Below are 27,461 nucleotides of genomic sequence, written 5' to 3'. Positions count from 1 at the left end.
ATTTATTCATGAAACTATGTTCCTATGCATCGATACAGATCTTTGCAATGAAAAAATGTCTTTGTATGTCATGTAAGTACGTGTATTAATGCATAAAACATTTTTTTTGTTACTTTGTAAGTATTGAGGCAATTTGTTGGATATTTTGTGCTTTTTTTTATAAAATTGAGAAAAAATGCTTATTTATTCTTAAAAAACTTGTTTTTAAGGGTGCTTCTGTGCTGACCATATTCATGGAGTTCCCAGTTATAGCGCATACATACTTATAGCGGGTTAGTACGAAATTAGTAAAAATGATCTTTAACCAATTAGGTATTTTTAATCTCAGGAAAGAAATAAGAAGATCTTGAATAATGTTTGTAAAATTTTGTGCGAGTTGTACTTGTGCTTTTTTATGTGATTAAAACAATTTTTTTAATCCAAAGTTCCCATAATTTCTGCTGAAACATTTTTTCTTTCTTCTTGCAGCTTGTTTTACAATTATTTTTCATTATTTTAGTACAGTATGTAGTATAATAGTATTGTAAAAAAGGTTCTGTACCTTTACCATGTAAATTAAAGAGACTTTTTTTATTTGTCTTTACAAGTGAATCCTTTTCATTAGTATAAATCGAGGCGTGTTGCCCGGCGCCACTCCTGCTCAAGTGGATTCTGTCCGTTTGTCCCACGTTCATAGCACTTGACTTTCAGCAGGTAGTCGCGCGGTGCTAACAAGGATTGTAGTCGTTCATTCGACTCCAAAAATTAAAATTTATTAAATATTATTTTGACAAAACGGAGTACGAAAACAATTGTTCCGTGCCACTAAACGCTCAATAAGAATAGTTCGATAAAAATTGTGTCCAAATATTTATTAACTTTAAAAATAATTTATTATTTATAACATCATTGCGTGTTTACATAAATAACATTCGTTATAAAAATTGTATCTCTTAAAACTTCAAAATACCATAAATTACAACTAAAAATAAATTGAAAAAAATCCTTGAAATAGTTTATTACCCAGCTCTGTAACAGAACAAAATTGGTCACATCTGTGCACTGTTTAAATTAAAAGTAATTTTCTTATGCAGAATTAATTAATGACTAACGAGCTCAATAGGGTTCATCAGGCGGAAGCGTTGGAAGGCGATAACAATATGCACTTAGTCCCACGAGAGACAAGGACGGAGCGTGTAGAAGCTGGAGTTGAATGAATTTATGCCGGTCTATTTAGTAACGCGTCAATTTGGCGCGAGAAAGGTTGTGAGGGAGGTTACATTGGGAATATAAACGAAAAGCGCGCGAATAATATTATCGGGAATATAGTGTCTGTGGAAATTAAAAAAGAGTGAACTAAAATTTTTGTCGGACTTTTATTGTTTATGGTTTTTGGTTTACGCGCGAAATGTGGTGTGTGTAACGAGTTGTGTGTAATTAAAAGTTAAATTCTGAAGCATGATTAAGAACAAACAAACGAGATAACGTATGTCCGGAGACTTGTTCAAGATACGTGAGATAAAATGGACTAAAAATAATTTGGAGCAAAAAAAAGGATCTACAATATAATTTTGTCAATTTTGGGTAAGTACTGATGAACATTATTTTTGTAATTAACAAATAAATAAATTAAAATATCAAAAGAAATAAAAATACTTCGTGTTCTTTATAATCTGTACATCGCTCTGTAATATTTGAAAACTCTTACTAATGAGTGTCTGTGATCTAATTTCCCAAAGAAAATTTCACTTTGATGTTTTAACGACAAAAATTTAAATAAATTACACTTACATAAAGACTGGTGTGAGATCTAACATTTTTGAATTAATTTGTAACATTAATAAGAAAAATGAAATATGTATTTCATTGATGTTTTTAACATTGATTTGTCATATTTTTGGTACGTAAAGTACCTAATAAGACTTGGGAATTTGTATCTATGTAAAGTAGGTGATAAGTAGAAGACTTTAATTAGGCGTTTATTTATTATGTTCTAAAATAATTATAGCTTTGTTTTTCTAAGTAGAAATTAAAATAGGTAATTGTAACTCAATTAAATTATGGACTTCAAAACATATGCGCGTACTCATAAATGACTCATAAGAATAAAAAACATTATTTAAATAATTTGCATTTCTATTTAAATACCTACGTATAGATTTGCTTTTTTCAGCGCTTTTGCTGGTGTAACAGATTTATAACAATTTTCAGGAAATTATATTCAATTTATTTTATAGTGGTAATAGTAACATGTCATATTCATGATGTGCTTGCGATGGATTGCTGAAACTGTTGTAACTTGTGGGTACTTAGGTCGGTGACACCCTATACTTGTACAATAAATGTTGATAATCTTTTTATAATAACTATCGAGAGATATACTAAATTAACTAAAAATCACGGTTTACTCACGTAAATTAAGTAGGCTACGCGACGTCACCGCATCTGCACACGCTGCTCATCATGAAGAGTCCCTCTGTGACTCGAAACTAGTAGAGCTTTTCGCCATTGATTTACGTGTGTGAGAGAATTTTAGTTAGTGTCGATAATCATCACTAATACTTATGTATTAGTGTATTCCTTACGTACCTATATTGAAAGATTCACTAACGATTTGCATTTGTTGCACATGTAAAAAGTAACATACTCATAATAATGATTTATATTAGTACACCTATGCGTAGCATGGATAGCGAAATAGTGACTGTATGATGTCTGACAAAAGTACTACCTACGTAGTTACCGTAGTCATTCTTTTTCAGACATTTTCTGTAGCATGTGTTAAAAAAGTACCGTACAGCAAGAAAGTATGTATGTCAACCTGAATTCCATGAAGTTTTCAATTAAATTTTCTTGTAAAGTATAGCTATTAACATTATTTATTTATAAGCTTACTTCTTTTATGGAGGCAAGTGAAGTACTAGTTGTGTCTTAGGGAGCAATAAAACGTCAACTTTGATCGTTATAATGTACAAGCCGGATTTTTGGTACATTTTCTGCGATTTATTGTCGGATCATACTTTTAAACTAATTTTATTACTAATGTAGGATATGGTGCTTTGCATAGTAAGTATCTATCAAAGTCAAAGTCAAAGCATTTATTTCAATAAATCCTCAATTAGGCACTTTTGAAACGTCAAATTGAGTTGTCCGTCAGTCTGTCTGTCAGTGAAGCTAGGTGTTCCTATCGAGCATCTCGAGATCCAATAGGATATCGTACATTATTCTCATTTGCTCAACGCTAGAGAAGTTGATGTTCTCTATTATAGACACGTCTCTATAATATGGAATGTCGAAAATGTCTCATGAGCAACAACCAAGAAATTATCACGTTTCAATTGAGTGATAATCAGACAGACATTTTTAAAATTGACCTGATAACACATTTTATACGCAAGTCTAGTAGGTCCAGTAATAGTACGTATCTCTATAGGGATTCATCTACGAGCCTTCGAGTCTACGAGACATCAACAAGATTTACCTAGCCTTCTCATTTTACAATAGTCCTCCTGCAAATAACTCAGCTACGGAGTGCGGACCCCATTTCCTTACAGCCACAACCATAAACTTTTTAATTTGCATTAGGGAAATCCAAGTTTAAATTCCTTTTCAAATATTTACGGAGGTTGCTATAACATTCTCAAAGACAAACTTCTAGACAACACTTTACGGCGTAAAAGCCTAAGTTTACTTCAAGTCGAGTCCGCGTAGAGCTATAAAGCATTTTTATTTTAGTTTGGTAGATTCTCATGGTCCGACGGTTTTGCTTTGATTTGTGCGAAAAGTTGGGACGAATGTGAACGCAAATGTTGCACGTACTACACATTAATGTGAGCACATGTTATTGTGGCCGGTTACATGTGTTCGCGTACATTTGTTGTATTCGTCGTCTGACTACTGTTTGATACGCCGACTATTTAATTAACATTTGGAATGTAGGTCGCATAGCTGCCTGATTAATTTAAAGATGCTAACAAAATAAGGGGAAGCCAAAAATCGTGGCAGTTTATTAACGCCCGTTCCTTTTTCAAATGGTGACGGCTCGACGGGAAAATGAAAATATTTTTCCGTCGGTGTTCATTAATTTACTAATGATTTCGTTATCCGGTGTGTTCCTTGATGTCAGCCACGGTCTGTATTACGTCCGCTTTGTTAGTAACACCTATGTATGCTTAGTAACTGCAACCGAATACAGGAAAAGCAACAAACCTATATTTATACATGTTTAATTGCTTTTTTCTTTAACGACAATTTAATTAGAAGCAATAATGTTTCGAAGGACCACTTACAAACTTGGCGTCACTTTACACAACGTTTACAGACTCGTAAAATGTTCAATTACGCGTGCCGATGTAAACTGCCAAATATCTCTGTTCTCTATTACATTTAATCAAGTGCAACGTTCGAGTCTCAGCCGTGTCGTACTTGTAAACGAGAACGCGCTCTAATTAGTCCCAACACGGCGATAAAGGCGGTAATGTGATAAATTAACGACTGTTCCTCTCACCGACTTTGATATCAAAAGCTTACATTACACGCCGGTAGGGCCCATAAACTACTATGTTTAGACGCTAATATGATTTGTTAACGGCCCACAAAATGTCGAGGGTTCATTATTTTTATGTTTATTTTAATTATGCTGAGACATTGTAGTTAGCTTCAGTAGACACTTGTTTTCCATTTATAGTCGATTTAAATCATTGTTTGCAGTAATAAAAATTTAATGTGTTCATCACTATCAATAGTGGATGCGAGTGTACTGAATCGGACATCAATCACGTAGGGTTTGCTTGATTTATTGATGCTATTGATTTTATTGGTGATCCTATCTGCGATGACTCAATGTAGGTGTATTGTGTTTGCACAGTATTTAGTACCCCATCTATTTATAACAATCGGTTTCTGTCGAATGACTTATCCATTAACTAAATGTAAATACATATGTACTTGGAAAATTGAGCATAATGTATGAACTAAGTATTCAATTAAATATAGGGAAAGTAGATAGATCATGGAAATCATTTGCTTATATTTCTATATAAATTTTATCTTGTAATACGTATATTGCAGAAAATAACAAAATATCATACATTATTTAAGTTTCCACGTTACACTAAGTTAAAGTAATTGTATGTTTCAGATGTAGAAGAATATTGCGACACTTGTATTGGAAAATATGGACGAGACCATTAAAAGTTGCAGCAGATTTCGAAGAAGGCAGGACGATATGCTTAAATCTAGCTTTATATTCCTGCTCGTTACACTGGCCTGTGTAAATTCGCAACGTAAGTTGTTTCTGTTATTTTCTCTGTAAAATGCTTTTCTGTATTGCAATTTTCTCTACTCTCTCGACTAACATGTTCTGTTAAGGCACTAAAACGGTTCTCCACCAAAACATTGCAATAGAAAAATGTAAAAGTAATAGATGTTTCTATAAATCTTCTTCAAATAAAATTCTGGCCCGAGAGAAAAGTTCCACAGTACTTGTGAGAAAAGTTAAAGTACTACAAAGAGAAATACTTAAATCAATTAGTTAACAGAAGTTGATTTAATTTAAAAATACGTAATAAAGTTTCGCTAGACACCGAGCAGTCACAGAAAAATGAGAATCTAGCAACTGAGACAGATTTCAAAAAATGAATACGATGAAAGAAGTTTGTATTTCATTTCAATAGAGCTTAATTTCTTTTTGAAAGCAGAGACGTCATACGTTTAAATTGTGACATAAGCAGGGCGGGAAGGCGCCAAACTGCAGTATTGAGTGTGCTTTAGCTTCCAGTACACCGGCTTAACTTTTCTCGTAATTTCAAGAAGCATTTCGCTTGGAATTCGATCAGTAAATATCCTTATCGCGTTGCTGGCATGAAGAGGAAATTATTAATAGCCCCTTATAACTATATTTTGCGTTGAGTGGCAACACCGGTGTCTTATACGGTTTTAGTAATATAGGTTATAGTGAAGACATAGCTGTATAGAATATGATGCGATTATCCGGTTTAGCGACAGTGTAATCACAGGTCTGAACTGAGTTATCCCTTCAAAGCGGTCGGTGTACACTATCGTCCATGGTATAAGTTAGGTAGTTCAGAGAAGTATTTATTCTCAAGTTTTGCTAGAATTTTTTTGCTTAATGTTTAGAGAGTTTGTGCAGTCGAAGTAGAATACAGTCAGAGATAAATCTTAACATTTTAGCGACTTAGCGTTAAAACGTTAAAAGGGCTTTAGAAACATGATGATACCTATTGCCTAGGAATAACGGGTTATTATATTATTGTAAAGTAAGCAGATCGTTATAGGACTCGGTTCCAAGACCCGTAAAGCAGCACAGAAACGTCCGAATCAAATTTGATTATAGTCCGTTCCAATATTTGTACTAGGAGCACTGAGATCCGAGAGCGCGATAGTGTAGACCTGGCCTGACTATACGTAGGTATGCTAGATCCGGTATGCTTCCTATAATTTGGTCTAACAAAATCGGGCTCTCGGGGATTGGCTTATTAAACTGGTTTGCCAACAACTTTGTAAATATCTACTGCTTTCTCTCTGTTATTGAAAGTAATTACGTTCGTATCAAGCAAAATATAGACGCTTGCATTATAATTCTGAATTTATTCAATGTGCGCCTGTTTCACTTTATTGTTTGGAAAACTGGTAATAACAATGTGTTTTTAACAAAGTGTTTTTCTTGTGAGATACTAAGTACTTAGTAGGCTCAAATATTATTCAGAGATTGAAATCTATTAAGGGTACAAACATTGGATGAATCAGCATGAGAATCAGAATTTTCAGGTCAAGAACGTCCATTAGTTTGAGGTTCGTTTTCATCTCGATATCTAAATCGTGCAATAACTGGGAGTGATATGAATAAAAGCGGTCGTTAGAGGAAATAGATCAAAAGCTTTATACCGTCATCTGTAACTGTCACAGCTACTTTATTGTGGTCTGGCACCAGCTGTTGTGCTCCAGCCGACTGATCCCTCGCCTATACAAATAACTTGCATGCTATAAAACATTCTGTATTCATGTTTCTAATTTTGTTCCAGACATAACAGCTTGCTGTGACAAAGCCGAGGGGACGTGTCGCAGCGTATGCGAGAAGGTAGGTAATCTTCATCACTTGACCGCATTTTCCAGTGTTGTAGTGCTGCATGTTAAAGCTTCGATCCAATCGATTACGTTTCCCCTTGCGCGCCGCTGACCGTGTCATACCAGGCACGTACCGCTTAACCATGTAGGAATCCTTCGTTAACGCGGCCACGGATATTCCGCACCGCACCTGCTGTCTACTCAACCGCTAAATATTCTTAATCCCCAAAGATTTCCAATCAAAGTTTTCACTCGAAAGCTAAATTGACTAATTAAATAGATTTATCGCTTCCCCAAAAGTTTTCGGTCGTCGTATATTTTTATCCGCGTCTGTCGAGGTCATTCAATATTTTGTTCAACATAATGGTAGTGTACAGAAACCACAAAAGCTACGCGACTCTTTGAATTCCTTTTATAGTGTCCGTCCGCGTCTTTGATGTAACGTTTCATCTAAAACAAATAAAGAAGACGTTGACATCTACGAATTCATCTATGATTTCCTCGGTGGTGTGTCTTCCTGTGTTATTGAAATATTATGCCAGGAAAATTATTCGAGTCAACGCGTCGATTCTAATCAAGAATCGCGTCACAGCGCGGTCCGTTCCCAGAAAGCGCGTCGAGTGAATAAAAGTTAAATTATTAAAACGTGTAAGAAGAGACGAACACCGTGCACTAATACATTCGTATTTAATTCCGTCTTGTTAGGGAACACCGCGTGACGGCCGCTTCCTCCCCCGCGACACTGTTTGAATAAGTTACGTGCCACCATCGATACTTTGTTATATTCATAAACGTCTTCGATAAACTTTAATTTTATTATAAGCATTCTCAAGAAATTCAATATAATCGAGCAATAAATACTAAAACACACACATATAATAAGAGTTGTTTTAGTGGGACTTAGAGATAAATTCTAACTGTTCATTTCCTCGATTCCATTAAAAGTTAGTTGTCACTCGGCAGCTGTTATCCTTGTTGATAATCGATACGATAATGAAGCTACAACCCTAATTCATCCGGTGATTTTGTACGTCACAACCAAGCGGGGTCGAGACGGAGACAATCTAAATAAAGTGGCTGCTCGTTAAACCAGCCATTAAACGTACTTAACCCCTAGTAAAAGGGCTTTGTCAATTAATTGAACCGATATAAAACAATATGCTTTCTATGAATAGAAAAATGATTAATTGACAAATACACTGGTCTCTAATTTGACATGAAAATGTTGTTTACCACGAATAGGAGTGTAATTGGTGCTAGATGACAAGGCACCGCTATCCAATATAATGGCTTAATAACAGCGTCAGCCATTTTACTGTGGGGGTGGACAGGGTAATGACATCAAAAAGTAGCCGGAATAAAACCTATGCAGTATTTCATGGGGGTTTTTCCTGAAACAGTGAACACATTTAACGTTAATGTTATGAACCTATAAACTTTTATGCAGATGGCTCGGCGATCTGATGACAGGGAAGGGATTTTATTAGCTGCAAAGAAATTAACAGAATTTATAGAGGCAGTCAAACACTTGAATGCAACAAACTGATACTATTTCAAGGTATACACATACCTTGAAATAGTATCCGTTTGTTGCCTGTACATCATTATTAGTTTAAAGTTTACACATTCTTCACAAAAATCTTAAATTGAAGGAAACGGAGAATTCTTAACAAAAAATGTTTTTGTAACCCTCAGAATTTATTTGTGGCGGCATTCCATCCGGTGCTCACAGGATATCACTATTAAAAGATGAATAAAACAAATTATTCAGATATATTTGATTTGAGAATTTCAATGTTTTAGAATTTATAAGTGTGAAAACTATTCACGGATTCCAAAAAGGGAAATGAAAAATATATGTATAGTATACAACAAGATGTACCTAATACACCTTTGCTTACCTATATTTATATTAGAAGGTGTAGCGTAATGTTATGTGATAATGTTGTCGATTGTACCGCGTATACGAACATGTGGTGGGTTTATTAAGATGTTACAATCTAATAAAATGCTCTGGAATTTATAGTGTGGCAGTGATGAATCTAGCGAGCGTGTGTACCCACCACACTCGCGACACAATGAGCTTAGACTTTAGAGCAAAACATTTCGACGTTCAAATTGTGGCAAAATTCTTGTGTTATTTTTATAGTGTTTTTAGTTAAGAATTTAAGAAAAAATAAGCTTTCAGTAAAAATGTCACGATGGAAGCAGCTTCACGATCAAATTCAAAATAGTTGTATCGAAACGGACAATTAAAGAGAAATTACTAAAACTGAAAGTAATTTTGTAAACCAAATAAAATTGAATATTGTATGAAGTTGTTCATGTAGATCGTATCTTTGTGTTCTGTAGTGTTTGACAACCCTATCAACGTAATGGTTTACTCGACCAGTGAACAAGCTAGTTTATTAGATACACGAAGCGCAATCTTGTACTTGTTACTGTTAGCATTCATTGAAACTGATGTCGTCTATTACACGATTGCTCTACATGGTCCGTTGACTGAATGAAAAATCATTTCAATAATATTTTCAGTTGTTCCTACATACTGCGCACAGAACAGCTTCAGTCGACTAGATCAAAGACAGCGGCTTCTTTGATTCGCGCTGCGAATGACCCAGGTTGTCACGAACGTTTTTAAATCTGTTTGTACACCATAAATATTTTGACGACACACGCGAAAATGAGAATGAAACAGAAATATAATTTATCACCGACATAAAACTGTCACCGAGTTGTCGGTCCTGGATTACGTCAATGTGAATTGATGGTAAGGGCATATGGAGTCAGACACCCGGCAAATATATAAAAAGTCCTTGTTTTCCGTAATGGTATTATTATGTTGTGTCGCCAACATTGTTCCGTTACAAGTTACACGACTATATATATGTGTGAGTGCTATATGTTTTCATTTAGATAGAAACGAATGAGTCGTCATGGTCGGGCTATAGTATATAATGTATAAAGCCTTTCTTTACACTAACAAATTCCGATTATAATAAATATTCAACATAGTTGTGCAGTAATGCTCACGATTACTCATGTCGCAGTCAACTCGTCCACACATTTACATGGTGTGTAGGGAGTAGGATGCACGTGACATTTCGTTACAGGGATCGTCAACCGTGACAATCACGCCGCGGTCCCGCAGTATCGGGAATTTGTTAAGCGTGATCGGGATGCCGAGACCGAGGCCGAATCTATTGGATGCCGATCACGTACCCCCAACTTTAGTGGCGTTTACCCGACATTCACGTTGCCTGTCCGCTCGAATAATTTGTAACAGATGTCCAAATAATGTTATGTTTCTTTCAAAAGTACTTTTGGAACTGATCTTATTTAGAAATTCTTTTGGGATTGTTTTTATAGTATGAATAGTTCTATAAATCCAATTTTCAAGCGACCAACTCAGTTCTATTAGTTTTTATTAATATAATCAACATCCCAATGGCTAAAAGGGGATCCAGAATTAGTTCCTTAGAATCGTAAACTTAACCCTTTAAGTGTCGACCTGTCGACCTAAAAATAGTTAGGACACGCTATAAATTATGAAATAAATTTGTCCTAAAGTTAGCAATATCATAATCCGTCGCGCATTCCCCTTCAACTTGAAAGTTGCGAATACAAATACGTCCGATGGTTCAAAGCGGGTGAAAATAGACTCGTCTGAAATCCTTTCATGTCTGTCCGCCCGTCCCACGTCCGCGACACCGCGACTCTGGGAATACGATACGTAATATCTTATTAAAATTGACACTCATATTTGAGCTCCTAAAGAGAGCCAGTCATTCTGCACCTGAAATTAAATCGTTTGTTCTTGATGATAAACTTATTCCACATTTTAATGAAATTGCTTTAGAAATCTTAACTTCAAAGTTGGACGAGACCTATGTATACCTGTACTGGTACTAAAATTAATGTATTGCGGCAACAGCTTTCCAATTAAAACCAGACAAACTCATTTCAGCGACCATTTCATTGTGAAATGTGTCTGTTGCCCGTCACATCTACTAAATTGCGATTGCGATAGGGAAAGATGTGCCATAAGTATCAAAAATACTCGTAGAAAAGATGTTTTAGAGCATTTTTAGATATGATATCGAACAGTAAACTTGCTGCCTTGGAAAACGGGATGGCTGTGAAATGGAAAATACCGCATTATTATTGTATCAGACAAGAACATCTTACGGGGGAGGTTGGGAGAGGAAGGGAATGGAATGTCACCAGCTCGTTAATCACTGCGCTTTCGTCGGTCTCTTGACGTTTCCAAACGTTTTGGCCAAACTTTATTGCTTCCCCAACAAAAGAGTGTAGTGTTAATACGCGTTCCATCTCATAAATGTTTTTAAATAAGAATTTACACATAAAACGTCGATATTATGGTCTACGTATTCACCAAGCTTCGATATTTTAATAACAAACTTAAAAATATTATGTTTCTTAATAGAAAACCACTGCTAGTTGAGAACAATACAAAGTCAGTTATTTCTAAAGGAATCGTGTAGGTTGGTATGTAAATCAAGCCATAGGAATGGCATCAGAACAAATTTACAAAGAAACATCAAAGCTGTTGCGGTGCCGCCGTTTTGATTCCGTCCTTTGATTACTGGCCGAGTTTGTCCCGGGTTTGCTATTTTGGTGCTGTTTGTTGTAGCGTGACGGTGATAAATTGGAACAATACGAAACAAAAATGTCCCGATACTTCGAACGCTTTTGTTCATGATGAACATGGCAGCGCAATTGAAACATACATGTCGTGGCAATTGCACTTGTGACAGCCCTGGGCACATCAGTAGCCGGTCGCCACGCGCCGTCGGGTTCCCCGTGGCAATAATTACAGGCGGGTAGTTGCTAAACTATTTAGGGCGTCGTTCAGAGCATACTGGCAGCGACGTTTTATTATGTCAACCGAACACCCTTTGTGTTTTAATTAGCTCTAAAATGGTATTCGACATTTTTATTACCTAGGTGTTGTGGTAATTTACATTACTATTGGAAGCTGTAGGTAGTACCTATTCAATTGATCTAATTGTATAGTTAAAGGAATTTAAATGGTGTATGTATAATGTACTCATCTTAATTTTAATGTATAGAGAAAGTTGTAGGACGGTATTCTGGGATATGTTTGCTTAAGCAATCAATGCTCAATCACCATGATATATGCTTGACATCTGGTGATTATCAGGCATGCATCGTCATAAGGTAATTCACATATCGCAGGTGGCAGTGCTAACTCTGTTCTCGGGGCATTTATATGCAAAACAACATAATGTTTTATATTAAGAGTTATTTTAAAATTAGGTACAAAGAATATATTTTATTTAGACATGTCCGGTAGACCAAAACCAAATCAATGGGGTTCCTCTTAATTTAAATAGCTTTGTACTTGAGAACAAACATTCGGTGAAACATTGTGAATTAATTAAAGATTTATCTCGACAATAGACGTTAAAGTGTCGCTTGAATTGTGGAGTATTTTAGTGGCGAAAGTGTTCGTTTCTGTACACTGCTACTTAATGAATATTGTAAGATAGAGATTGTATACTTACGTAGGTAAATAGGTAGAAAAGTGAGTAGGTTCTCAGTGAGTAGAGTATAATTAAATGTAAGAGAAAGTTCATTTATAGCAGCAATCGGAAGTATTGATCATATACGTAGAGATAAATATGCAGATAAAACTTCCAGTAATCAACAGGAACCAATCAAACACGAGCAGGGTAACGCGCGAATTCACCGCAAAATGCACCGGAGAGCAGTTAAATTTTATTAGAGCTATTATTATTATGTTGTATATGCAGAATGGCGGTCGTGTGTGCGTTCCGAATTCTAATAGATTCATTGTCTTCGCGGTTCCTTAATGGTGCTATTTGTCACAGAACACAGGTCGAGGACCTCACTGTTATCAGTTCTTCATCCGCGATCATTTGGAACAAGCTACCGGTATGAATGCAGAGTACTGGCTATTTGTGAACTAACCGAGAGCCAACAAACTAAGTACACGACTAAGTGAAAGGTGACAACTCCTGTTTACAAGATATATTTCTTGATGCAATGCTATCATGGCCGCACGAAACTGATGAGCGGTGTTGGTCGTGTTGACGCCGAGCTTAGAATACTTACAACAAAGTTAATTGTTTCTACTCCGAGGCGACAGTAGATTTATGGTCACAATATAACGCTTATGATGACCGACCACGACGACAGAAATTTTAAGTAGGTAGGATTACATGAATTTTCTTATGCTTATGAATTTATTAGTAAGTAGTTATGAATTAAAAAATGTAAATTGGAAAAATAATAAAATGTAATCTACGGGATTATCATAGCTGCATATCTAACGAATGACATAACTTTTATTGTTAAATATCCAGGAAGCACATTGATTCAGGTGATGATCGAATACTTGCATAAAAGCTTACATTCCGAACACGTATATCACAGGACGTGTCAACTGTCATGGCGTCAATGCCAGCGCAATGATGTCAACCATATCCGATTGTCTCCATGTTAATACCATGGGAGACCACCTTCGTATTATTGTATAAGCGACGACTTTTTATTCTCTGCCATGATTGATAAAATTTGTTTTTGTGGGTTGAATACTAATTGTGTATTTTTTGGGAGTGACTTGTGATATAGGTATGTGAATGTCTGCGTCTAGTCTGTGGACATGTTACAATTAATTCTGTTCATTTGTGTCGTTTGTCTTGGCATGCGAGTGGGAACTGCAATATATCTGGCTTACACTGACTTTAAAGTATTTGTCTTCGATCAGACTTAGGAGCAATCGATCAAGTTCAATTGTAGATGTTATTGAAGACATTTTCAATTAGTGCTATTTCTAGGAATGACCGTAACATCTGTACCTACTGTGTAGGTACGTAGAAATGTAAATGAAATGAAGTTCTCGAGTCTATTCTGCGAGTGTTTAATTGTGTCTGTCGCATTAGGAAGTTATATCGGAGTACGGCGGTGAATGCTGCCAACGCTCATAGTATGTCGGTTAAAAGTTGTCTGCCGACTTCAACGTGACTCACTCCGGACAAAACGATCCCGACACTTAAAAATAACGTTTGTAGTTCTTAATTAGTTCACATTATAAACATATTATAATTATTTTGGATGAAAGAAATATAGGACTGAAAATATACGTGGTAGTGTACCTACCTTTGTTTTTGTAGATGGGGGGAAAACTTGGTAGAGTACCTAGTAGGTACCTTTATGATTACCTAGTAGTTAGATACTCATTTCTCTAGTATTTACTGATCCGAGGTACTATGATTAAGACTAAGTATTTACATCATTTGCATTAATAAAAATCAATTACTATACAGCGAGCTGTAGGATGAACCTCGAAAGAGCTTTAATTCTTAAGTGGGCGTTTAAATTACGAAATCGCTGACGCTAAAGAGGAAAGGCTCTTAATTTAAATTGGCATAGTAATGAGCTAGAACAGGAATTCATTAATAAAGCTATGCAATCCTTTCTGCGTATTTTACGAGTGGCACGCAGTCTGTTTACTGATGATGTTTAAAATAAAATATGACATTAATATTCAACTTGTTGTTGAATACCAATTTGCAGTTCGTCGATTGTCGAAGTATAAACCGTGATTGCAGATAGTGTGGGTTGAATTGGTCTTGTTGGCACCATCTGATTTGTATACAATGATCATTGTTCCGACACTTCTCGTGCGAGGCCCGAGCCCATAGGTTAATCGATGACATTATTCGATATCCCGGCGCTTTTAAGACGTAAGAGACATTAACGTTAATGTCCCATAAGCCCTTTGAGCTCAAAGGTATCTTAATGTTGTTCATTCACAACTTAATATTTACTCTGTGATCTTTTTGTGACAGCTTAATAGCTGAGAAAAAATGCATAGGTACCTTTTATTTTATGGTCGTGTCTTCGTGTTCGTATTTTTAAACACTCGCGTCGTTGCCTCTCGTCACTAAGAAAAATATCGTAAATTATGCACTCCAAATTGTCAGCACAGGCGATTAACTTCTAAATGATGGCTGTTTCTTTTTGCAGAACTGTGTCGCATAATAATTATTGTTATTTGATTTCTAATGTTCCTGAAATTCTCTTGAAAAAATATATTGTGGACATTTACAAAATTGTTTATAAGACCAACATCAACATCAGACTATTTTCAAATTACATTAATGCTCCTAAATATGTTTTAAAATCTATTTTATTTAATAAATAAATTTTACCGCTATTGGAATACGAAATAAAGTTTTGAAAGTATAAAAGTTTCATAATAAGCAGATTTTGTTATAACGACCTCGTGTCGTTTCACCTTTTATGAACTGGTGTACAAGTTGATGTATTAGAAAAATAATTAAACAATGTTTATCAGCAGCAGACATCGTGTGTGTTTATATAGTGTGCGCTCACCTCTAGAGCGACGCTGATAACCCTATAGCGCCGTCTCTCAGATAACGCAGCCCACCAGATGCACATCTCAGTTATTTATGCATATTGCTGTGATTTCGTAAGCATCATAGGGTTATCTAATAAATGTGATTGCTTCCATAAATTTTGACATAACGTTCACGACACGTTTTCTTCGAATTAAGTGGACGAATAGTGCTGTTTGTTGACACGTCAAAACTAATAATGGATGGCCCAACGGAATGGAACATTATTTAAAACACGTATATTGTACGTTGTTATGTTGTCAGGAAGATTATTTATGATCGTAATATAACGTAACATGTTACAACTTTTCAAAATGTACGTGAGCGACAGGGTGAATATAACTTCAGACTCAGAGCTATGATTAAACAGCATGTCAAAACAAACTACAATATGTCTTCTTAGCTGTCTTAAATAAACGGATAGTTAAGAAACGTAATTTATTTTATTGTATGTTAGAAAATTGTTATGAATAGTAGGTATAACCTAATAATTAAAAGTTGAAAAATTTTGGTCGACATTAAACATTCTGCATAGGTTTACGAGACTACAATAACAAAACAGTCAATGAACTTGAACCTCTAAAGATAAAATGCTACAAACAAGTGTATTGCTGGTTGCCCAAAGTCTTAATTAATAAATGTAACGAGAGACATCTAAATTGATAATGTAATTGGATATTTTAAAAGGGACGCGGTCGCGCCGCGACTGTTGGTGTTGGGCAACGTGTAGCGATGTCCGGACATCAATTAATGTCATTAAGCGGGTGTAATACGTGCGAGCACAACATTGACTCAGAAAACATACTTTTTTTCAAGACTGCGTGATTTATTGCAGAACAGAAAAATAAGAAATTATGCTCTACATCGGCCTGGAATTCAGCTTTAGCTCTACGTACAGCTTTGATGCTTTTTATACTCTGCAATTTGTATTGCTATTAAGTCATTACCTCTTTAAGTTTCAGAACTCAGTAATCGCATTGTTCTCTTCCTAATATGTGCTTCTCAGTCCATCTCTTCGGGGAATAAAAGATGTAATACTATGTTATGCTATTACTGTTTAGTGGGAAAAAGTTGGGTCGTTTGTGAAGCAATTCCAGGTGGACCTTTCTGTGTGTTCTTATGTGATGGTGGTTCGTCCTGGCAGGGAACACGTGTTTATTTACCTCTAACATGTATGCCGGCAGTTGCGCAACTTTTATTACATGTTATTCCGTGTTAGTACCAATTCGATGTAATTACCAGGATGTGGATATGTATTGCGTGACGCCGTTTGTTTATTGCACTGAGGAAACCAGATATTTGAGGGCGAATCAAGTTCAAATGTTTGTAGGACTGTATTTTATTGATTGGCTCTTATTACAGGATGTGTCTACCACAGTAATTAAGAATTTATTGTTTTAATTATGTTTTTTTTGGTTTCAGATGTCTCTTGTAGACATTGCATCAAATTCATCTACGTTTGAACAATGGGTACCAAACATCTACAGATTCTGTACGCCTCGATTAGTAAGTATAAAAGGATTTATTGAAAAATGCAGTTTGAATCCATTGTTAATAGAGAATCTTGCTTACATTTTAGAGTAGTGCGCGTATAGTTCTTAGATACTATGAACCAATAACTAAGATATGACGCCAAACCACTTGAAAGCACTTACCAAAAAACATTAGTCCATGAATAAACTAGCATCAAGTGCCGATCGTAGGCGGTAAGGCGATACGATCCGAGCAGACAATCACAGTTCAGGCCGCCATGCGCCATTCACTCCACTCTCTGAAATAAATCTTCATTCATTTTTGTCAATAAACCGCCTATCAGTATTGTATTGTAATTGGGGTGGGTATAAAGTTTCCTGCCTCAACAAAGAAGAACCCGGTGTATAGAGTTACTTCAAACAATGGAAGATAACAAAAGAAAACATAAAAAGACGTAATTTGATTTACAAATGATAGGTTCCTATAATTATGTGCGGTAATTTTAGTCGTTCTTTTTTTGTTCCAGATTGAGTTTTGGATATGCATGAATAAAACGATTCAAGGTAATATTGGTTTGTTTCTTAGAAGTAGAGAGTAATTACTCTCTTAGTATCTGAAGATATTTTAAATAGGTGCAGAGTTGAATTCATTGGTAAATGTTTCCTTTACATGCAGAAGTGGTATCTGGTTCTGGTTGGTGGGGTCGAGCATGTTGCTCCCTTGGCAGACTGACGTCCTGCCGGCATGCATGCGCTATGGCATCCAACGAGAGCGCGCTGATCGGTGCCGGCGCGTGTCGTCGATCTGATGAGATCGCCTTCTTTGACTGCGTGCAAAGGCAGCAGGAGGCACAGCATTGTTGTTGTGAGTATAAAGAGAAGAAATTATTTTAAAGACGTTATTTTTATTGGGGTTAATTGGTTAAATATAGTACTTTGGAGTTTTTGATTGTTTCCATCGACGGGTCAGAAGTCGATGCGTGTTTCATTATTTAAACTTCTTGGAACGTTCTGAATAATTCAGATGACATGGGTTAAAACATGTCCTTACTTTAAACCATGAAAATTATTATTTTATTAGTAATACATTATAATGCCACTGCATTGCTAACAGACTAAAATATTTGTTAGTTCCAAATTCTTTTAGGTACGTTTTTAGTGTGTTATTCAAAGGGATCGTTATAGGACACTTTCATGTACCGATCTGTTTTTTCATTCAAAACCTTTGTCAAAGGAAACGCAGAGATTCTATAAATAATACATGTGTATTTCCATATTCCCGCAGCGCAGACCCAATCCATGACTTGTCACGAGGAGTGCCAGAAAGCGTTGTGGCGGCTAGGACAGTCGCGGGTGGATGTGCAAGCCAGAAGTACAGCGCTGCAGGCGTGTGAAGAGTCTCCTGATTTAATGAGGTGTCTCAGAGATCTCACCGATTCCGTCGTTTCTACTGATACAGCTAAATGTAGGTAACATTGAATCAACTGTCTGATCGATAGTGTTTGTCTTATTTAATTATCTAGTTTTTTTTCTTAATATTGTGAGTTTACTGTTATTGTAAGTAAATCAATTTATCAATTCCATTATCCGCATAACTATTTTCAGAGACATAGAAAAATAATTTATTGGTGTTATACATATATGTAAATTTGTAAATAAATAAATAAACTTACACATATTATATAACAACAATACGTTAAACGTACAAACTTCTACAGCGCTTTTTGTATTCCAACGCAGATCTGCCTTGTTGTCGCGAATCAAATAAACAAGAATGTCAGCCAACATGCGAGCGGGTGCTGCGGACTAAAAGCGTTTTGCAAGAAATGGTAGAAGCTCTGGAAGTGGACTGTGGAGCTCCATTGATCCTTGACGGTTTCTGGCAATGTTTCCTGAAGATAGATGCTCCACCTGAACCGAAGGATCTGATTCCTCATGATATTGCTAAACTGCATTGCTGTCAGAAGGTAAGCAGATGATGACAAATGAACCGCTGTTTTTTTTCACCCATTTCTAGTGTATTTTTATCCTCAATTTAACATGACCTCCGTGTATAAACTCCAATTTATGCTTTTAGAACAACTTTTAGCTTTATCCTAACATTAAACAAACAGTATTTTTTTTGCCAAAAAACCTGTCACTGTTGGATAACAAAAAAACTTTTTCCGTTTAGTTGTTTCGAACGTTACACGTCCTTGATCCACAGGGGATCAAACTTCGTCTGCGCTAAATTCTCGCAAAGTTGTGATTTCTTTAGCAAACGAAGTACATTATGAGCGAGACAAGTATTACTGAAAGTAAAACGAAGTAAACTTTGTTCCAGGCAGTGACAATAAACTGTCGGAGACTATGTTTCGAGACGTTCAACACTGGCTGGCAAACTAACTGGCAGAAGTTTTACTCGGACTGTTTGGGGGATCCCCAGGAGATCACTCTCTCCGAATGTATGGACGACGGTAGGTTCTATTGAAAAATGTACACCTATGGGACTTCTTTTTTGGGTGGAAAGTACTCTACTACCTACTACTACTATCTTTTGTATACGTATACATAGTTAAAAGTTTGCTAATAAATAGATTTTGATGAAATGAGTTAGTCCCTCTCTCAACTGCTGAATGTGGAGTATAAATTAAATAAAACCTTGTCACATCTTCTCAAACAAATTCAAGTCCCTATCACATGTTGATCTTTAGAAAGCGAACATGTTGTAGTTCGAGTTCAAGTATCAACTGATTTGATTAGCATCTACTAATCAGTAGTTACTGAAGCTATCACTACATTTCGAGTTGGATATTTATTTGATTCTCGACCTTTGGAATTAATACGAGTATTATACCACGGACTGTCAAGCTAAATAAGAAAAAACGAACAGCTTATAAATATTTTACACATTTAGGTAGTTCCTCCATAGTTCTCTTTGTATACGGGTAGAAAAACATGGTAAATCGCTCGCATCCATATTAATGTAGAATTCCCGCGGCTTGATGAGACGATGCGTCGACCATGCAGATGAGTCTCTCTGACTAGAATAAGGCATTCTAATTAGCGGTGCTTACGGTAATTTAGCTGTTTGTATTTTAAACAGATTTACAATAATGCCATCATCAGCGAGAAATACCGGTGCCTTATTCGGAGGCGAAAGAGTAATAGGTGGGGAGTGTGATAATTAATGATAATGCAGGAATTAGTGCAGAAATCTACCTAATAGATATTCAACAATGTTGTTGTTCCGGGTATGTGACGGTATTTGTGAATGCACACCCCACACCTAACGAAGCATCTCCGGTAGTAAATAACATCTCTTTTTTGTTCAAAATCCCAAGAAAATTTGACTTTTTTATATAACCCTAAAATCGTGATGGAGGACTTCTGTGGACATATAAGAATTTAAGTCAAATTATAAAACTCCTTACGTTTATTACAACTTCTCTTTTATTTATTCTAAAATCAACTTTTATTTATCCTAAATAAAAGTTAAGTAACTTTATATAATTAAAATAAGAAATGACGTTGTTATGATATTTATTCCTCTTTCCAGTGGACGCCCCCTGTTCCCTGGGTTGCGCGGGTCTAACATACTGCAGCCAGTTGAACAGTCGGCCGACCACTCTGTTTCGCTCGTGCACCGCGCAGGCAGACCTTGAAGCTCATCTAGCCGTCGCCGAGCAGAAGGGAAGTGGGTAAGATTCCTAAGTTAATCAACTTATTGTAAACACGTAACTTCTAGGCTTATAAGTGATACATTAGGTAGCTTTGTTTCTTTATCTTGGTATTTTCCCAATCAGTCAGATTAGCGTTGGCGTTGAGTCATAACTTACGCGATTGAAATATTCGGCTGGACATGTAACGTGCTGCCATCTATTTTCAACAGCTGACTTCAGGAAACATCATAATTATTGTTGGTGGCCTCTGAGATTTGCTGTCAGATTTTTTGTGTTTTGAGTAATCTTAAAAACAGGATAATTATTTATTTTATTAATCGGTAAATTCTACATAGGAAGTTTTCGAAAAATTACCATAAAAGCGCCTTTTTGTGCACAATAGATGGCACCACTAATAAGTAAAGTAAGGTTGTATCCAACTATTAATAACTCTAACGAAAGGACTAAACATTTTAAGTGCTATTATTTTCAATAGTTAGATGGCACCACTGGCGAATAAATTAAATTAAATGTGGTTGTATAGAAATAGTTAAGGCCAACTTTAAAAACCTTATTTCTAAACACGACTTTATCCCATAGCTTTGTAAAAGGTGTTAATATAGAAAGAAGCAAGGTGATGGTTTAATTCAATGAAAGAAAATTACGATGATTATGTTTTTTTTCAGAGTTCTAATGGTATCCGGTATGGAGTTACCCCTGAGGAATTCAACTCAATGTCCCATTGACATTTGGAAGAGCGTTGCTTGTGCATTACATGTTAAACCATGCACGGCAAAGGTGAGAATCTTTTTTTACTTATCAGACTATCAATTCGATTTATTTATTATTGTAAGATATTATTGTCTCTGTTCGTTGTTATTTTCTTGAAATGATCATATTAGTCTCCTCTTTATAAGAATTTTACCATAATCTCTACGCTTGAGTTAGAAATCGGAGTTTTAAAAGTCAAGTTTATTAAATGTGTAGTCCCTTAGAGCGTCTCTTACGATAGCTGCGAGAAGAATAGGGGTGGTGATAATATGTACTTTCTTATTTTCCATTACCATAATGCCTTATAAATTACACTAATAATACTACATATAACGTTGCAGGGCCACAGCAGCCTTCTCTGCGCGGAGGAGTGCGCGCGCCTGGTGTCGTCGTGCGTGGAGTGGTCGCGCGTGCCGGGCACGCTGACGGCGCGAGCACTCTGCGCCCGCCTCACGCCCACCGACCCCAACGCGCCCTGTGTACCACTGCACCAGTTCATGTCGCCCAGTAAGTGATCCAAAACCTAATGGAAATAGAAAAACGTAAAGAAATATGTTAAGAATGAGACTAGCGTACCTACATTTTTTGTAAAACTTTCCTGTGGACCTTAGGAAGTGTCCACAGGAAAACTTTTGTGAAATGTAAACGGCAGTAGTAATCATTGTTTTGTGGGAATTCAATTCTAGTGTATTGCGAGAAAATAAATATTTAGCTTACCCTATTATTGAAAGTAATAATATATATTTAGTACTCCCAGATTTCTCATGTCTTTAGATTACATAATATCATTCCCACATTATAGGTACGGAGGCTCCCCTGCTCTCTGCGAAGGAAGTAGTGACGTCACCGTGTGCAGGGTCTCCATGCAGCGCTCCACAGACATGCGTCATCAACAGGAACTGTCTACAGGGCGGGAACTGTCAACGGTACTATTGCGTCGATGGCTGTCCACTTGGTGAGGAGTTTGTGTTACTAGATTTTTTTTTTGGGCCAGTATTTAATAATGCGACTATAGTTGAATTTTTTTATGTCTTAGTTCTTAACAAAATTTGAGCTTGTTTGAAAGTTTGCTTTGTCGCATGGTTAAACCTCTGGCGTTTTGACGATTGAGCTTGATTGCTTCTGACTTACCGATTAACCGTCGATTCTACATGTAGTCTATACCTATTCTAATAAAAATAATGAACAACCCTACCTGACTGTTTCAAACTGAACAATAACAAGTCTACTATTTTCCGCAGGCGACAGTTCTTCCCAAATAGTACCAGTGGGTTCTTGGGTGCGGGTTCCAATGCCGTCCTCCCTACACAAGGCGTGTTTCAAGATCTGTCGCTGTGGACATAAAGGACTGACGGACTGCCAACCTCTGCCCTGTGTGGAGATGGAGAACTGTCAGCTACATGACAGAGAAGTTATGCAAGGTGTGTAATAAATAACATGTTTTTGCTGACTTCACCTTCAGCTTAAAAATCAGAAAGCATAACTCTATTTTCATTGACGGTTAAGTTGTCCTTAGCATCTTTGTCTTGACTTTACAGAGATTTAATAATTGGGCATTAATTGCTTGCTACTGGTAAACCTTGTTAACCAAAACTATCAAGGTGTGGATGATTTTGTGCCACGATGATGGTGATTTCTATATAAATAGAAATATTATTAATGCAATTGGATACAAACGAACTGATGAAACTCATAAATATGAGAGGACTAGTATGAGGTGGTTTAGATTAGAAGAGCTATGTATGTATTGTATGTGTTAAATCTGTAGCACGTATTGTCCAGGCGAGAAGTACTACATGGAGTGCAACGCGTGCGCGTGTCGCGGCGGCGAGCGTGTGTGCGCGCGGCGCGCGTGTGTGCGTGCGGCCGCGCTGCCCTGCTACTGCCCGCCGCACCACCTGCCCGTCCGCGCCAGGCACGCGCCATATCCCAACGCCTGTCTCGCCAAGTTAGTATCTACTCATCACATTAAGTTTACACACTTTTGCCAATTTGTATTTTCGTATGTAAGTCGTTTCAAAATCGAGATTTTCTGTGGACCTATTTCCATCTCTACCCGGCTTCATTTAGGGGACACAGGATATAAAGTCAAGTAAGCGCACCTACTTAGTCTCGAGGTAATTCAACTAGTTTCGAGTCGCGCCGAGGGCTTATGGTCAGGAGCATTGCACAACAAACTTCGTAGTGAGCGAGTAGCCAAAAAATCGAGTTACCTTGTCAAACAGTTGTTCGAGTAAACCGTAAACCCTAAATTATTAAAATGTCTCTTATGATACGATAAATTCGCTAATTAGTATTAACAATAAGTATTTAGAAGTCTGAAATCAAAACATGTATTAATAATTTCCTTCTATTCGTTACAGATGCGCAGGAGCATCAGACGGCGAGATAGAGTTCGGTACGAGCTCTCCATGCGCAAGCGCATCGTGTGGGCGGCGCCATGTTTGTATGCCGGCGCCCAACGTGTGTCTGTCGCGGCTACAGACGTCTTGTCCACAGTACCACTGCGGTTAGTGTCCAGTTAGTCTACTGTACTGTGTATTTAACTAGCCTCACGACTTGTCCCATGAGTGTATCCAGACCCTTGAGAATACCACCTAGAACATATCACCATCATCGACAACCGCTCTTAGGCTACTGTTGGACTATGGACCTCCTCTACATAAGAATTTGTCATAATATCGATGCTTAAAGATTGCAAATAAAGAAATTTAGGTTTATTAACTATAGAGAGCGATGTTTATCCAGTTTCTGTCTAATGTGTGGTCTCTTAATTGGGTCCTATGACACCAGAAGCAAGAGTAGGGGTAAGTGATGACAAATCTATTCAGTATTTTTAATTATGTGTTCCAGTAAGCACAGTGAACTGCAACGCCCAGCCAGGCCTGCCAGTATGCGACACGGACGGCCGCACCCACAGTAACCCGTGCCACCTCGTCATGAGTGGGAGGAAGTTCGCGTACTGGGGACCGTGTCTACAGGGCTGCTCGCCTGTAAGTACCTACCTTACTACCTTATAAGTATACTAAAGGGGGAAAAGGGAGTTTAACAGGAAAATTTTACTTAGTTATGGAACTGTTACAGGTGGGTTAAGTAGCAGTTTTGTTAGATTTCTTTAATTTCGGAGACATAAGTTCAAAAAAATTTACTTGAGTAAAATCTTTTATACCACCTAGTGATATACCTATGTCTAAAAAATGTAATGACCACTAAAATGGTGATATTTTCATTAATATTGCAGGCGGGTCCAGTGTGCGGTGTGAACGGAGTATCTTACATCTCAGAGTGCGCTGCCTGGGCGGAGTACGTGAGCGTGGACTACGCGGGGCCTTGTCTCGCTGTAGGACCGATCTCCGACCTCATGGAACCAAAGTGTGCCCTCATTGACAGGATCATCTGCCCTCCTCTGAAGAAACCAAACTGCCTCGGGTTCACTGCTCCAGGGGCCTGTTGCCCTAAATGTGGGGGAGCGCTCAGAATCCTTTACTCAAAGAAACAAATCGACAGAGCCTTATACGGCACCAACATCTCAGCTTCAGTTATAAACCTGAACAACATTTTGAGAGCTCTAGAGAGACATGTGAAGATAGCCGAGTGTGCCCTTAGAGGGTACCTCACCATTGAAATGGAAATATTTGTGACTGTAGAAACTATGTTGGAGAACCCGACAGACTTACAGCTCAATGTGTGTATTCTAGAAGCAGAGAAGATAGCAGACATGATCAATAGAGAAAGTGTTCTAATCACAAGTGATTTAGGTTTAAGTTCGTTAGCGTACGCGTTGACTGTCCACACGTACCCCACTCAAGGTGCAAGTACTATAAGTTTGTCCATAGGTGCTTTATTAGCGTGTATAAGTATCTACGTGTTAAGGTAAGACCGTGTTATTACTGGACTTGTATATTTGTACAGTAGCTGTAAATATAGTATTGTAATTACTTTAGTGCCATCGTTAGAAACGTATACAAAGAATTTAGAGATTATGCTTTGGTTTGCTTTAAAATCAGGCACAAATTGTTTAGTCATGTTGTACGAGTAACGTGAGTTCATTGTGCCATTTAGACTGTAGGTGTAATGACAATGTCTTTGACTTCGCACTCGTAGTGCGCGATAGACTGCAACTAGCATTTTATAACATTTTTACACAAAAGACATTTATTATAAAGTACTGGTAGTCTTTAAACCAAATATGTATTACATTTATAACTTTGTTGTTAATTTTTAGATGTTTAGCTATTTTTAAAATGTGAATATTGTTTATCTACAAGCTTAAAGGTTATTGAAATTAAAATACCATTTTTACACGACGTAGTTTTATTACCGCCTATCCAGATTATATCATAAAACTTTCAGTTACCATAGTGCAAATAATTATATTAGTGCAAATTAAAGATATTTTATTGTAATATATAGGGTAACTGGTAATTAGTTAAAGATGTTTAAATACGTGATTATACTCATGATAACAAACGAACTTTCCCAAAGACACTTTTTTGTATACTCATTAGTTTTATTTTTATCACAATACCTAAACCTAACCTAAACCTAACCTAAACCTAACCTAAACCTAACCTAAACCTAACCTAAACCTAACCTAACCTAAACCTAACCTAAACCTAACCTAAACCTAACCTAAACCTAACCTAAACCTAACCTAAACCTAACCTAAACCTAACCTAAACCTAACCTAAACCTAACCTAAACCTAACCTAAACCTAACCTAAACCTAACCTAAACCGATTTGGTTATTATTAGTGATTATTAATTTTAAGTGATATTTGATTTGTTTAGTAAAAGTGAGTGCGTGAAAGTTTATTGTCTCGACGCAATACTGAATATTTTCGACAGACTTAGACCTGCATACTTCCTGACACCAGATCTGGATCTGGGAATTGAACTTTTTATTTATTTATTTATTGACGTTTACCCCCTTTACAGGGAGTTATCCTTATTATCTATTCTTAGTATAAGTAGACAGTCCCCTCTTTACAGGGAAAAATATTGACACCTGTATCCCCCTTTTACAGGGATACAGTTCAATTTATTATAAACCGGGTGCTCCTATTTCTTTGAAATTAGAATCCCTATTTCTCCAACATGTTTCACAGTCCTGCAACGTTGGCGACTTCCAAACACGCCACCCGAAAGCTGGTCTACGAGACCACCACTACACCTGCGAAAATACAGCGCAGTGTGGTTCCGACAGGCATGCTACAGAGCTCGGAAGCTCGAGACTACGAGTCTCCTGAGCTCGCACCCTCGCCGAAGTCCCCTACGCCTACTCGAATCTTCGAGAACCGCACGGTGGAGGCGCGACACTGGCTAAAACAAGCCAAACGTCAACTGGGCCTTGCAAGAAACCTAAAAACGGAGATCAGGACCCAGGTGGCATCGGCCATCGAGCGCCTCTACCAGATAGTGAAGGAGTCAGAACACCAAAGTCTCTCTGAGGGCGGAGGGATTGTGAACTTAGAAACTGCTGCTCCCAAAATGATCGGCACGGAAGACGACCTCCTCACTAAAATGGCGGAGCACGGTGAGCTGCTAAAAGCAGCCACCGTACAAATGGGAGAACTGAGGGAAATATTAATTGACCAACGGAGCACAGCTACGGCGCCTGTCGTCGAGGGACTCGGTAGGCAGGAGCTTCTCGCAGAGATGCAGGAGCTCAAATCCACAACCCAGGAGATCGGAAGACGGGTCTCCGACTTGAGAGCAGAAGTGCCTTCGTATGCAGAGGTCCTGTCGAAGCCCAAAAGAAGGATCGCGAATATAAAACACTCGGTGATCGTGTCCTCCGGTGACACATCGCATACCAGTGGTGACGTAGTGGGCCGAATCCGCCAGGCGCTGGACGCGAAAAAGAGCGGCTTTAAATTAGACCGGGTCCGAAAAGTCAAGGACCAGCGGGTAGTCCTGAGTTGCAGCAGCAAGGAAGAGCTGGAGAGGACTGCAGCGCAACTCAGAGCCGACGGACAGTTGCGAGTGGAAAGCGCACGACACCGAAATCCGCTCGTAATTGTCCGTGACCTTCTGGCCTATAATACAGACGAGGATATAAAGGCTGCTCTAAAGACCCAAAA

General features: G+C 37.4%; 1 protein-coding gene across 1 annotated transcript; it reads left to right on the top strand.

Moving 5' to 3' along the window:
- Positions 1 to 1,202: 1,202 nt before the first annotated feature.
- Positions 1,203 to 25,682, top strand: LOC118271886 (reversion-inducing cysteine-rich protein with Kazal motifs). Its single transcript, XM_035588143.2, has 18 exons — positions 1,203 to 1,563; positions 5,120 to 5,264; positions 7,023 to 7,078; positions 16,917 to 17,000; positions 17,494 to 17,530; positions 17,643 to 17,831; positions 18,252 to 18,431; positions 18,707 to 18,933; positions 19,290 to 19,422; positions 20,505 to 20,646; positions 21,294 to 21,405; positions 21,720 to 21,885; positions 22,181 to 22,333; positions 22,620 to 22,799; positions 23,161 to 23,326; positions 23,742 to 23,887; positions 24,232 to 24,371; positions 24,620 to 25,682. The coding sequence occupies exons 2-18, from the start codon at positions 5,156 to 5,158 to the stop codon at positions 25,253 to 25,255; spliced, it is 2,856 nt and encodes a 951-aa protein (XP_035444036.2). The 5' UTR covers positions 1,203 to 1,563; positions 5,120 to 5,155; the 3' UTR covers positions 25,256 to 25,682.
- The last annotated feature ends 1,779 nt before the right edge of the window (positions 25,683 to 27,461 follow it).

This window comes from Spodoptera frugiperda, chromosome 5 (genome assembly GCF_023101765.2).
Source record: "Spodoptera frugiperda isolate SF20-4 chromosome 5, AGI-APGP_CSIRO_Sfru_2.0, whole genome shotgun sequence".
In the NCBI taxonomy this organism is placed as follows: domain Eukaryota; kingdom Metazoa; phylum Arthropoda; class Insecta; order Lepidoptera; family Noctuidae; genus Spodoptera; species Spodoptera frugiperda.
This window is presented reverse-complemented; position numbering and strand designations above follow the sequence as displayed.